At 31.3% G+C, this 14,903-nt stretch overlaps 1 protein-coding gene across 2 annotated transcripts in view; it reads left to right on the forward strand.

Annotated features, from left to right (window-relative positions):
- The window catches only part of NBEAL1 (neurobeachin like 1), a 128,383-nt gene that overhangs the window by 51,365 nt on the left and 62,115 nt on the right, over positions 1-14,903 (forward strand). For both annotated transcript variants that reach the window (XM_039844472.1, XM_039844473.1), the window contains 12 exons: positions 1,654-1,822; positions 2,271-2,404; positions 2,889-3,048; positions 3,155-3,257; positions 3,872-4,028; positions 5,510-5,668; positions 7,086-7,245; positions 9,776-9,864; positions 11,934-12,509; positions 12,864-13,036; positions 13,831-13,984; positions 14,268-14,396. In XM_039844472.1, the coding sequence (XP_039700406.1) occupies positions 1,654-1,822; positions 2,271-2,404; positions 2,889-3,048; positions 3,155-3,257; positions 3,872-4,028; positions 5,510-5,668; positions 7,086-7,245; positions 9,776-9,864; positions 11,934-12,509; positions 12,864-13,036; positions 13,831-13,984; positions 14,268-14,396 (2,163 nt within the window). The remainder of the gene's footprint in view (positions 1-1,653; positions 1,823-2,270; positions 2,405-2,888; positions 3,049-3,154; positions 3,258-3,871; positions 4,029-5,509; positions 5,669-7,085; positions 7,246-9,775; positions 9,865-11,933; positions 12,510-12,863; positions 13,037-13,830; positions 13,985-14,267; positions 14,397-14,903) is intronic.

Genomic DNA, 14,903 nt, shown 5'->3' on the forward strand with positions numbered 1-14,903 from the left:
TTTTTCATGTGCCTCATATTTTTGTCTCAGCTGGACATAATGTCTTTGTTTCTATCTAGAGGCCTCTACTTATTTTCCAAGACTGAGTCAACTGCTCTTGTCATGGGTACCTGTAGCACTTTATCATTTCACTTATTATGGTGAATAGTAAGTGTGTGTTTGCTCGATTCTCCAGTAATCCTTAAGACCTTCAAAGGAAGGACCACTCCTTTCTTTACCGTGCCTGGCACAGGGATATGCAATAACATTGTCGACTGAGTGATTAAATTAGTGTTATTTGTGTTAATATGAAAGAGATTTTATCCTATTTCTAAAATATAATGTTTCCTTAAAGGATATCTTAAATAGAAATTATAGCTTAAGTAAAAAGAAGTATAAAAGATAGTTGTAGGGAACTTGTTGGTAAATGAGCAAAAACCCCTTTTATATTATAGTCACTTAACAACAATCAAATATGCTCATTCTTTCAGTGGAACAGAAGCCATTAAGATAATTCAGCCTGTGTAAAGATGAATACATCAATTAGTATTAATCTCATGTTATTCGTGAAGTATAAGCTCTTTTATTCTTTGACTTTGAGAGAAGAATACTTATTCTCGTTAGCATACTAAAATTTATGGCGTATTTGCCAATTCATAAGGTAACTTTTGTTGTCATTTGTAAGAGTGATTTTACAAGGCTAGCTCTATTACTTATGTATAGAAAGCTGATTACTTGTGCCATACATTATATTTGAAAATCAAAGCAGTCTTAGTTGAGTTATAGCTATGTGGAAATCAAAAAGGAACAGAATTATGAAGAAGAAGACTATTGCATTTTTATATTGCAGCAAAATCAAAGACAAACTTATATGAAATGACAACTGGAAAAAAATACTTGCCACCCAAAAGCTAGTTTACTTACTACATAAAACTCTTAAAAATCAATATGAAAAATAGGCAGAGAATGTGAAGAGGTTGTTTACAAACTTAAGCTGGGTCTACATGGCAGTTCAGAATATTTTAGCTGTTAATAATAGCTAACTTTGTGTAAGCACTTTTCATGTATTTGCTTACTTAATCTTTATAACAACTTTACAAATTGGGAATAAATATTATCCTCATTTTACAGATAAAAAAACCGAGGCAGAGAAATTAATAACATGTCAAAGGATATTAAATATATTTTGTTACGCTATCCAAAATAGTAACTTTGAATTTTGGTCAAAGCCACCCATGCCACCTTTTTTTGTTAACTAAAAGCAGAGAAGTCAGCCATATTTATACTGTCGAATACATTCTTTTTCCCCATGATTTATTCTCCTGTTCATTATGCCTAATTGCCTTGTGACACTTTGCTCTTACATCATTCGTATTATAAAGTCAAGTTAGGGGTCATGTTTGTACTGCCTATGTTTGAAATTCTAAAACTTTAGAAAACAAAGGTGCAGTAAAAATGTTCTGGCCTAGTCTCTCTTGAGTATTGATTATGGCAACCACTGAGATATGGCTGCTCTTAATAGCATATGGCCATACGAGGGTTCCTTTAGCTTAGACTGTCCTATACATTGCCTAAAGATTTAGTAAATTATAACCTCTTATGTGCTGTGTAGATATTAAATGAAAAAATTGCCCATGTTTTATAAGATGAAAAAATTGTAATTTTCTTTTTCAGGACATCATAAACTGCATAGGTGGATTAAATGTACTCTTTCCTCTCTTGGAACAAATAAGCCACTTCAGTGAAGGACAGATTCTTGAAAGAATGAATGAAAGAACAGTTTCTGAATTGATAACACCTGTAGAAGGAGATTGGGTGGTATTGACCGCCACAAAGGCATCAGGTATTAAGATGAAATTAATACAAAATAGGCATTGATAAATTTGAGAATTAATTGAAAAATAGATTAAAATGTCTTGCTACTGTTAGGAAGAAACCTAACCATTTGTAGCTGAAGCAGCCTATGGCTAATTTTGCTAATGTAGTTCAGAGAGTTCATAACACTTTAGTCAAAATTTAAGATGTTGGTTTTACTCTTGATTATCCTTCGTTTGTACTCTTAGTGTAAACATGACAGCATTGTTAAATTTATGGTAGGAAAAATATTTACATGGGCATATAAGTAAACAATATGCAGTTGTTGCCTCCTCTATTTGTATTCTACAAGTAACCTTTGGAAGCAAATTTCTGAACCAAAATCTTTGTTTGTTACAATATGCATTGTGATATAGAAAATGTGATATAAAAGTGATTAGAGTAATTATGATAATAACATGTTCACAATTCCACAGAGTCAAGACTAGAGAGAAGCTTAGTTGCAACATTTATCTTGATTATAAAACACTTTATTCAAAGACATCCTATTAACCAGGACAATCTTATTCACTCCCATGGAGTTGCCACTCTCGGTGCCTTACTTCAGAAGGTGAGCTAGTCTAACATTTTGTAGGTGTGGCTGATGATTATAATTAGCAGTTAGTGTTGGAGTTTTTGTTCCTAATAAGTAAGTATGTTTTTTAATTACACTATTATAGCTTAAGTTGTATTAGTGGATATAACTTATTTCACAGATTTTATAATTTCTGTATATACACAATCACCTTAAAAACTTATATTGAATCACCTTATACAATTACGTATCTTACATAACAGTATATTATCTTTGATCTACAGGACCTTGTTTGTTAGCTTTGGTGTTTGGGATATTTGATCAATTTAAGATTATTTTAGGAATATGATATTAGGAACATACGTTCCAGCATTATTTTAGAAAAATTAATGTTTAAGTTGTTTACATTTTCCTAACCAAGATTTTTGTATTTAGTAGATGTTCTGAATAATTTATTTGAAATTATAGCTTAACGACAATTATTTGAACATTACAGAACCCTCTTCTGTTTGGATTTCAGGTGCCAAACACCTTGATGGATGTTAATGTATTGATGGCAATTCAGTTACTAATTGAACAGGTATCAATAGAGAAAAACATGCAGCTTCTGCAACAGATGTATCAGTATTTACTCTTTGATTTCCGTATTTGGAACCGTGGAGATTTTCCCTTTAGAATTGGTGAGAGCAGGCTATTGATAAAATTTTATAGTTGTTTTAGAAATTTATAACTATGTATGTGACTTTATTTTAGGTATATCATTTAAGAGTGAGCTTTCTATTTTAGGTCATATACAGTATCTTTCCACCATCATCAAAGACAGCAGGAGAGTTTTCCGAAAGAAGTATGGTGTGCAGTTTCTCCTAGATACACTTAGGATTTATTATGGGTATGATGTTCTTATGCCTTTTCAGTTCGATAATGTTTTCTGCCTGCTAGTTGATTAGAACATCTAGGTTGGTTTTTTTCCCAGCACTTCTAATATACTTTAACTCAGAGAGGTAGGTTAGTGTAGAAGTTAAAATGATGAACAGTAGATCCTATACTGTTCATCATTTTATGTTTGAATCTTATGTTTCATTAATTATCTAACTGTAGGTGACTTACTCAACTTTTCTGTGCTTAAGTTTTCTGGTCTGTGACAAGGAGATAATAAAATTGTGATATCCTATGGTTGTTTTGAGGATTAAATTAAATGAGTTAATGTATAAAGCACTTAGAACTGTGTCTTCCATATAGTGAGTGTTGCGTAAATATAAGCCATTTTAACAGTTTATATCTTTGTCATTGAAACTCCTAACTTTGAAAGGTTTTCCTTAAATAGAAAAAGAAGTCAAGATACCATGAATTTTTTTTTTCAATTAAATTTATGAGGGTATTATTATATTGTGAATTCTAATGATACGGAAACACCTTTTTTTAAACTATGAATTCTTTTATATAAAAAAATGCAAAAATATAAATTTTAAATTTCAATTCTGGCACTTTTACTTTCTTTTTCAGGAGTGATTGTAAATATAGTGAGCTGTCTCTAGATGATATTCGAACAATAAGGACTTCTTTATATGGACTAATTAAATATTTTCTGTGCAAAGGTGGAACTCATGAAGAGATACAAAGTATTATGGGTTACATAGCTGCTATTAATGAAGAAGAACAGGTATTATGTCTGAGATAATCTATTTTTTCTTTTTAACAGTTAAGTTACTATATCATCTTTTAAACTTATACATATAAAATAAATATATTTTAAGAGTAAAATGTTTACAGTGTCACATACAATATTATGCAATTAAAAAAGTAATTTTATCTCCTAACTGAAAGTGTAATAAACTAGATGGCAGTGTAACAAAAGATTTTAATGAACTAGAAAGTGGTATGTGAAAATATTTGCTTTAGCAATTCCGAAGCCTATTTTCTTAGGCCACATAATGTATATTTACCTCTTATGAAAGTTACTGGGCAGAGTTCTAACATGAATTTTAGCATAACATAGGTTCAAAAAATTTTTGCATAAAGACTAAATTATAAATGTATTTCTATTCTTGAATACTTTTATACATATTTGTCATTTATACTTCAGAACTACTCTTTAAGACAGTGGTCTTAAATATATGGTTTCTGACCAGCTTCACATGGGAACTTTTTAGAACTGCAAATATACTGCTGACTCAGACCCTCCAGGTGATTCTGGTGCATGGTAGAATGTGAGAACTACTGATATAAAATATACAGACCAGGAATTACTCTTCCCATTTGCACTTTTGGAAATGTATGTTCAGAAAGATTATGTGACTTAAAAAGTCACACAGCTGATAAATTTGGGACTAGAACCCAGGTGTATTTACTGTTATTTCTGTGTTCTTTCTATATATCACTTAACACCAAATTTGAGCAGCCTTAATTTATGTTGACTCAAATATATATTCCTCTTCTTGAAATATTCATTGTCTACTCAGTGGTTACATGACTTCATAATTGGCATTGTATAGATGAGTTAACGTTAGCTATTTCAGTATATGGTTGGACTACTTCGAAAGCTTCTCATTAGTATAATGAGTAGCCATTTATTTCAAGATAGTTAAATTGTTACCTGCTAAAATTCATTGCCAATGGTATATTCTTGGTCAGTTCAACCAAAGAATTATTTATTAAAAACGTACTGCATACATAGAATAATACTAGACATTGTAGGTTTATAACAGTGAATGAATTATCATTCTTACTTTTAGCCTAATGGAGGCAGGAGTGGATAAGAGGTTTATAAATAATTATGAAACAAAAAAGAGTATGATAACATCTGTAATAGAGATGCAAAGTCCTATGCGATTTTTATAGACGAGTATTACATGTTGAGGAGACCAGGAAAGGCTTTATGGAAGAGATGGCTTTTCACATGGACAAAACAGGAGAGGTATGGCTCAGCAGGTAAATATGGTATTGAGAAGATATAGAAAAGGAAACGGAATAAGCCAAAAGCATAATCTGGGGAAAGGCAGAGTTCAGAAGACGTCAGGTAGTCCAGTTATGCTAGAACGTTAGGTTATGTAAGATTTAGTTAAATAACTGTTTTATGATTTTATTTGTGCTTCCATATATGAGTATGGTTGTCTTTGTGTGTGTGTTTTTTACTTTTAAAAGCTCTTTGGAATTTTGGATATAATCTTCAGTCTCCTACATACCAGCCCAATTAGAGGTCAGCTTTTCTTACTGCTGTTTGAACCAGGAAATGCTGACATACTATATGCCTTGCTCTTAAATCAGAAGTATTCTGACAGATTGAGAGAAATCATTTTTAAGGTATAAATATTTCTTAAATGTCTTCATATTTTGGGGCATTTGTGGGTATATGAATTTACTTGTAACATATCCATTCTGTGACTGTAAATTCTTCTTTATATCTACTTCTACTTATAATTTTGAATTGTCAAATTTGTTATGACATGTATTTTTTGTTTTCGTTTGCATATTAAAAAACTAATTATATTGTAATTTGATCAATCATTTTAGTGCAAAATGTACTTTGTCATACCATCCTCGGTATAAAACCGCTCATCTCCCTTTTGACTTACAATGGGTCTACATGGCAGATTATAACTAACCTTATGTAGCACTCATTATTTGTCAGGCTATAAACGTTTTTCAAATACTAGTTGATTTAATGCTCTCGATAACTTTATTAAGCGGATATTTATTAACTGAGGCAGAGAATTTTGTAACTTGTCAAAGGATATAGAACATATTTTATTAAACTATCCAAAATATCCGGAACTTTGAACTTTGGCTGAAGCTGCCCACTCCATCTTTTTTTGTTAACCAGATGTAGAAGAGTCAGTAATATTTCTACTCCAAATACATTCTTTTTTTCATGATTTGTTCTCCTGTTCATTATGCCTAATTGCTATGGAACAGTTGTTTTCTCTTACATCATTAGTGTTAGATTATAAAGTTTACTTATGAGGTCATGTTTGGAATGGCTGTTTTAAATCCCTAAACTTTAAAAAACAAAGGTGTATTAAAAATGGTCTGGCCTAGTCTCTCTCCAGTATTGGTTATGGTGACCTCTGAGGCCATTCTTTAAAGCATCTGCCCACACAAGTGTTGCTTTATGGATATTAAATGTTATTTCTTCAGAAATGGCCATGGAGGGATAGTTAATGATACTATTTTGCCAAAATTACCCTTTCCATATAAGGTTTCAGTATCTCACTTTGAAAAATCTCACTCTAAGAAGTGTGGAGGTTATTAATTCTCCCATTTTAGCATATGGAAGTGTTGCTTCACAAAATGTTTCCTTGTTATTGAAAATTATTTTGATAACTGTTACATAAATAGATTACTAGGTTGATGTAGAAGTATCTTTGTTTGCTTTCAGAACGCACCTTTGTTCCTCTTGTAAGCTACAGCATTTGTTTCCACCTATGTCATAGCCATTAAAAGAAAATTTTTAATTTATCTGCCAAGAAATACATGTAAACTAGAATTTTTAATGTATAAGTTATTCAAATATATGTGTATTTCAGTCCAATTTATTTTAAAATCCATTTTTTATGATAGTATGATACAGAGTGCTCCTCATTAGTGCTGTTATTTTTATATACTTAAGGAATAAAATTATGCGCCATAAACATCTTACAGTAATAGTTTATTCAATATTGACCTGACAAACTATTCTTAGTTCTCTCTATTGAGAAGACTATATTACTGTTGTGACCAGGTTATGGAACAAATGTTGAAATGCACGAATGTTTATGAACGAAGTAAACAACGTATTCGACTCAGAGAAGTTGGCTACTCAGGATTGGGACTCCTTCTCAGTGAATCACTTATTAATACTTCTCTCATTAAAAATCTCACCAATCAAATTATAAACACAGGTATGACTAGAGCTGATAATACTGATAACTATTAAGAACTGTTCTTTATACTTGTGTAGTTTTGTTTGCTGCTTCTCAATTTTTTTTTTCCAGAAGATTCTTTTTCCCTTCTTACTCAGGTTGTTTTTTAAATACCTCTTATTTAACTCAGCAGGGCCTTCCTTGGGTACTATTTCTTATGTACCTTTGTTATTTTTGTCTCCATAGGATATTACAGTGTTGTACTTAGTAGGCCTTCAGTAAATGTTTATTGACTGAGTGAATAGTAAATGATTGCTTCTATATAACAAGAAAAGGACACCAGAGAAAATATGTATAAAAAATTTTTTTTCTTTATGAAGCTTAAATTCTTAAAGACAGAATTAACACTAATTTCATATAGTCTCTTTTTTAATAAACCTTTTTTTTAGTACATACTACAAACTGTAGAATTATAGCAGTTGCTGGGGCTTTAAGAAGGTATAGGGTAAGGTCTTTGTCTTGAGTGGTTTACCATCTTGTTAAGATAAAACATATACATAAAATGACAAATAATAGTATAAGTTCCAAGCAGCCTGGACAGTGTGCTCAGGTAATCAAAAAAAGAAAAAAAAAAAGTTATTTAGGGTTTGCTTAAGAAGGTATCAAACATTTTAAGCCTATTGTCTTTTTAAAATTTGAACATATCTATAATTTGTATTTAAAATGAAACAATTATTTCAGCATTTATATAACTATTACTATAACTATATATAACTATGTATATAACTATTATTATAACTATAACTATTACTGACAGTTCTTTTGTTGAGAAAGAAGAAAGCCGGAGGCATAACACTTCCTGATTTTAAACTATACTACAAAGCTATAGTAATCAAAACAGTATGCTGCAGGCATAAAAACAGACACAGACCAATAAAACAGAATCAAAAGCCCAAAAATAAATGTACACATATATGGTCAGCTAATATTTGTCGGGAGATCCAAGAATACTCAATGCGGAAAAAGTAGTTTCTTCAATAAAAGATGTTAGGAAAAGGGAAGATCCATATACAAGAGAATGAAAGTGGACCAATATCTTATACTATCCACAAAAATTAAGTCAAATGAGTTAAAGATTTAAATGTAAGACCTGAGCCATAAAACTACTAGAAGAAAATGTAGAGAAAAGCTTTTTGACACTGGTCTTGGTAGTGATAGATTGAATACGACACCAAAATCACAAAAAATTTCAAAATGAACAAGTGGGTCTACAGCAAACTAAAAAGCTTCTGCACAACAAAAGAAACCATCAGCAAAATAAAAAAGTAACCTACAGAATGAAGAAAAACATTTGCAAATCAATATCTGATCATGGATTTTAATATCTAAAATATATAAGGATATCAGACAACTCAGTAGCAAAAAAAATCCAATTAAAAATGAGCAAAGGACTTGAATAGGTATTTTTCTGAAGAGGATATCCAAATAGCCAACAGGTCCGTGAAAAGATGCTCAACATCCTTAATTATCAGGGAAATGCAAATCAAAGCCACAAGACACCACCTCATACCTGTTAGGAGGGCTATTACCAAAAAGACAAGCAATAAGTGTTGGTGGAGAGAAGGGAACCCTTGTGCAGTGTTGGTGGTATTGTAAATTGGTCTAGCCACTATGGAAAATGGTATGGAGGTTCTTCAAAAATTAAAAATAGAACTACCATATGATCCAGCAATCCCACTTCTGGATATATATCCAAAGAAAATGAAATTACTGTCTTAAAGAGATCTGCACCCACTGTTCATTGCACCATCATTCACAATAGCCAAGACATGGAAACAACCTAAGTGTCTGCTGATGGATAAATGGATAAAGAAGATACTGGGTATGTGTATGTGTGTACATACATACAATGGAATATTAGCCATAAAAAATAAAATAAGAAAATCCTGCCATTTGCGGCAATGTGGAAGAATCTGGAGAGCATTCTGCTAAGTGAAATAAGTCAGAGGAGGACAAATACTGAATGATCGCACATGTGAAATCCAAAAAATCAAACACATAGAAATGGAGAGTAGATTGGTGGTTACCAGGGCCGGGAGTATGGGGGAAATGGGTGAAGTGGTTATAGGGTACAGATTTCCAGTTATAAGGTGAATAAGTTCGGGGATCTAATATACAGCGTGGTGACTGTAGTTAACAATACTGTATTGTATACTTGAAAGTTAGTAAGAGAGCAGATCTTAAATGTTCTCATCACAAAAAGAAAAATGGTAACTGTGAGTTGCTGGATATGTTAACAAACTTTATTGTGTTGATCATTTCCTACTATATATATATATATATATATCTATCTCAAATTATCATGTTGTATATCTTAACTTTAATGTTTTATGTCAATTATATCTCAAAGCTGAAAAAAAATAAAGGGTATCTGTTGTTGATAGCAAAAAATAAAAATAAAAATGAAATAATTTATTGCAGCATTTATATAATTGTTACTCACAGTTCTTTTTTCAGTTATCTCTGTAATTTATTTTTTAATTTTTGTTTTTTCTTTTTCCCACTATAGATCCTGCTGTTAATTTTAGAGACCTGTTATCTGTGGTATATATATCTCACAGAACACATATAAATGTCAGAGTAGTCATCTGCAGAAAGGTTAGTACTTTTAAGATATACTTTAAAAAGAGCAATGTTATTATACTGTGAATAACTTCTAGAGTACTTCGTACCTAGAGATATACATTTTAATATTTATTTTATAAATGACATAATTTTATAAATTGTTTCCTTTTTTGAGGTGAATTAACTTCATTTACTCAGAAGCAATCAGTATATGAATTTGTTCTGAGAGCTGCATGGGTTCCTGGAATTTTTTTGATTCTCTTATAATATACTTTTGATTCTGCCCTTTCCAGAATCAAAAGTATATTATAAGAGAATAATTTCTGTATTAAGGACCTTCAATGATTATAACCATTTCTAATACATATACCGTATTTTAGAATTTCTGAATCTTTTGAACTTCGTGGAAAAAATTTTCTATAATTTTATGAATATTCCAGCAATGATTTGCCTTTAATGCACCCATTTAACCTTTAACTAAGCCAACAATTAGTTCTTCTCCTTGCTTCTTCCTGATTATAACATTCTCTCTACTCCACTGGTAACCACTGACCTGTCTAGTATTTAAGGTTTCATTGCTTTTCTTTTTAATTGACTTCCTAATTATGTCACAGTATTTTTCCATCAGGAAATATGGTTATATATCTTTAATGGCTACATAGTTTTTCATTTTTGGCCTAGTCTCTAAAGTGTTAAATGATTCTCTTTTGATGGACATTTAGATGGTTCCCTCTTTTTCCATGTTAATAAACTTCCGTTAAGAACATTTTTTAATACATATATTTTTATGTATTTGTGGTAATACATCTGTAGGAATTGCTGTTGTCAAAGGGTATTCACTTTTTACATTTTGATGGATTTTGCCAAATTGGCCTTGAATACACGTAAATGTATCCTTTCCTTTCAGTGTGCAATTAGAAACAGTTTTGAGTGCAGCCTAGTTTTTATTCATTATGTGTATATTAAGTAGAAATACAATAAGTCTAATTTTATGGAAATTTGCAAGTAATGAAATCATGATAAGTTTGCCAAGCAAAGCTTAATCTGGAAAAGAAAAGAATTGGTATTCAGAACCTGCAGAATAATGAGAGCTCACTGATTGATAGCATTAATAAAGAAACTTTTGATGTCATTGTGACTCATTACTTTCTGTATCAGCATCAGTGTAGATTAGAACTGTTGATGTTGAAATTCCTACCAACATTATTCATCTCCTGCTAGAAATTCTGATAGATACTCTAACTGAACCCTGGCAGCTAAAGTTCTTTTCGTTTACATAGGAGTTTATTGGCTTTGTGTTAAAATGTCTTAAAGATCTTAACTGAATTTCTGATAGTGTTTGAGAACTTGTTTTTATTTCAAAAAAAAAAAAAGTGAAGTTGGATAGTAGAGATCATACCCATAGCCATGTCAGTATCTCCTTTTTAATTTCCATTTTTTATTCTAGCTAAAGAACAACATCTATCTTATTGGAATTACTTTTTGGAATTAAAGTTTAGGTCTTGTTTACTTTGTACAATATAGAGTTAATGAAAAAACAGTTTTACAAAAGCAACATTAACTTTGGGGAAAAAGTGAGATGGGGAAACATTATCCTTGGGGCACCTAGGTTCTATTAGTGTCCTGTGTGTCCTATTTATTCCCCTAAGCCTAGTGCCAGAACTGTGCCTGGCACATGGTAGATATTCAGTATTTGCTAACCAAATGTTATATGCTCATGGAAAGTGTTTAGTTAAAAAGATATATCTTTATTATATTTTAAAATATATCTTCATTCTATGTATGTGTTCTCTCTGACTAAATTAAATTATTAACATGAGTGTGTTGACATGTGGAGGATCATTTACCTTTTTTCTTTTTTATCTTTCAGCACATATTTGAGTATATCCTTACTCTGTATAATGAGTAATATTCAGATTAGTTACAAACACAGTGTTTGCCCTCCAAATAGTTTTTAATCCAGTTGAAAATATAATCTTCTGAAAGTATACCCTCTGAAAGTTTGTCATTACTTTGTCCTTAAAATAACTGAAAAGAAAGTACTTTTGATGTAAAGTACTGTGTACTTTTTGATGAATTTTGTGTTCTTAATCTCTTTACAGATTTTACAGATTTTACAGTCCCAGCCAGATGCAGCACATCAAATATCTCAACAAGTGGGTTGGCAAGACACTTTAGTTAGGCTTTTTTTTAAAACAAATTTTGAAAATGGAAGTGCTCTTCATAAGCAGAATAGGGCTGTCTTAATGAAAGACAATGATAAAAATATATCAGCTGAAGATGCTACAAGGAACTTTGATGAAAAGACAGATGATGAAAAAATCAACTCTTTTGCCTCAGCTAATGTATCTTTGGATCAGTGGAGTTTAGAGGATAGACATTCTCTAGATTCAAACACACCACTATTTCAAGAAGATAGCTCTGTGGGAGAATTGTCTTTCAAATCAGATAATCAAGAAGAATTCTGGCACAATAACCCTTCACATTTGAGTTTAGATCTGAGTGGAATCAACTCGTGTGAACTGAGTGATAGTGGAAGTCAAATGCCAGATAGTGTGCCTAGTACACCATCCCCAGTAGAGTCTACTAAATCATTTTCTGTGCAGTCTGACAAAGAAAGTAGCATCACAAATGACATGGGCTTTAGTGATGACTTCTCTTTACTTGAAAGCCAAGAGGTAAAATACTTATTTGTCCAAATGCTTTTTTTATTTTTATATATCTATTATTCTAATCCTTAGAAATGTGTACTTGTTAACAATTTCATATTATGTTTATATTGTAAGTGTCATGATCTAAGACATTAGAAGCCTATATGTTACTAATTTTTGAGTGTCTTGAGAACAAACTAGTGTCTTATTCATCCTTTTATCTCTAGGACCTACCTAGTAAAGTTCCAGGTTCATATAGACACTTTAATAATACCTTAAAGGATTGCAATCTGTATATGTGATGGCTTCCAATGATTTAATATTACTTTATATTTTTAACATTCCTTCCAACGATTTAATATTACTTTATATTTTTTATAGAGATGTGAAGAGGAGCTTCTTCAATTGCTGACAAATATTTTGAGCTATGTAATGTGTAAAGGACTAGAAAAATCCGATGATACTTGGATTGAACGGGGACAAGTGTTTTCAGCACTAACTAAGTCAGGAATATCCAGTGAGCTACTTCGACCATCAGATGAAATAAAACTAATGTAAGCCTTCAGTTGGTGACTCCCCCTTTCTTTTTGGAGTAGGCAAGAGTCTGAAATAATATTCATTATTGAACATTTATTCAGTATTCACTAGTTGTGGAGAGAGAAAAATGGCAACTTTGTGCTCAGCCCCTTTTCTATGTTGCCATTCTAGTGGGATCTAGAGAGAAATCCAAAACTAATTCCAATGTGAAGAAATTTAAGCCTTAAATTAATTTGATTTTTAAGTGATTATATAGTTCTTGTTGTTTAAGTTGTTTTCTGCAATATCTAAGCACTTGTGTTCTACAGTCTTGTCCAAATTTTAGTGTTTTTGTGCTACAGGAATGGAATATTGTTTTCATGGAAATTACTTCTCTAAAGCATTGAGTTTCCTGCATAAGATAGAACACTATAATAATAGCTCACTAGGAGAGAATTTCTTCTTTGTTTTTCTACATAGCTAGACCCACTGTAAGGCATAATAAGGCTTTCTTTTCTAACCTTTCCAATTTCAGCTTTAAAGAAACTTTTAAGTATCTTAAGGGGACTGGAATGTGAATTATTTTCATAGCCTTTTTATAGTCAACAGGTTAACTTTTATTTTGCCATTTATTATTGGGTATATTAAAAATAGGTACTCCAAGAATTAGAAAGTTGCTTCTTTGCTATTAAATTCTATACAAATGTTTTATGATACCTGCCAGTAAGCATGTCTATGGAGATAACAATCCTGTTAATAATTGTTTTTTTTTCATGCCCTACTATTTTTCTAAACTTAAAATGGTTTTAAGAAGATTTTATTTTACACTTAGTTTGCTACAGAAGATGTTGGAATGGGCAGTCACAGAAAACAGAGAAGCAAAAACTAATCCAGTAACTGCTCAGAATGCCTTCCGACTCATGCTGATCATACAGGACTTTCTGCAGTCAGAGGGACTAGTTAATTCAAACATGTGGACTGAGAAGGTATAGTAATATCTCTTTGAAATTATTTCTTTGGTAATGAAGGACTTTATTTAAAGAAATTTTGTACCCGTTCTTTTTCGAAGATTAATATTTAATCAGATGCAATAAACCATGGATAAGATGTGATAGTCATAGATTTTGTTTGCTGTTACTAGGGTAATTCTTTTGGCAACTGGACATTGAACTAGTTTTGAAATATTTATAATTTGTTTTACGTGGGGAAAACTCATCAATAGATTAAAGAACTAAATGTTTTTCTTTTTCAATTTTTCCTTTGTAATAGCTTTTAGAGGATATGATGCTGCTCTTCGACTGTCTGTCAGTTTGGTATTCTGAAAGTCCAGTATGGGTAAAACTCTCTCAGATTCAAATCCAGCTGCTTCTAGGATTTATTGGAAGGGGTAATTTACAGGTTTGTCAGTTCTTTTACGTTATTTTCTATACTTGCATGCGGCATAGGAATTATTTGTGTGATAACTAAATGGTAATGTTTTTAGTATTGTTAATTTTTTTATTCCAAAAATATCTACGAATTCACAATAGTCTTAATTTTTTTGAGATTAGAAGCTTAAAAGGCAGCTAATTATTTCTTCCTGATATTTATAACCTAGTATAATTATAATGTTTCCTTTTAAAGGATTTATGCATAGCTTATATTAGAAGACATTACTCATATTATCTGTATTTAGTACAGCTAGGGGCTATCCTGCTTGCATAGACTATTTACAACTTGAGCGGTTTAGGGCTTGCATTTTTAGGAAAAAAATTTTTTTTTTAAGTTGTTCCTTTTAGAATCTTTTTCAGTTACTTTAGTACCCCACTAATCTAGTTTTACATTTTGTTTTATAGTTTTTCAGTCATCACTTACTGAATACCTATCAGGTGTTAGCATTGTGCTAGTTTTCCAAAATAAAGATAA

This window comes from Pteropus medius, unplaced genomic scaffold (genome assembly GCF_902729225.1).
Source record: "Pteropus medius unplaced genomic scaffold, Ma_sr-lr_union100, whole genome shotgun sequence".
Lineage (NCBI taxonomy): Eukaryota > Metazoa > Chordata > Mammalia > Chiroptera > Pteropodidae > Pteropus > Pteropus medius.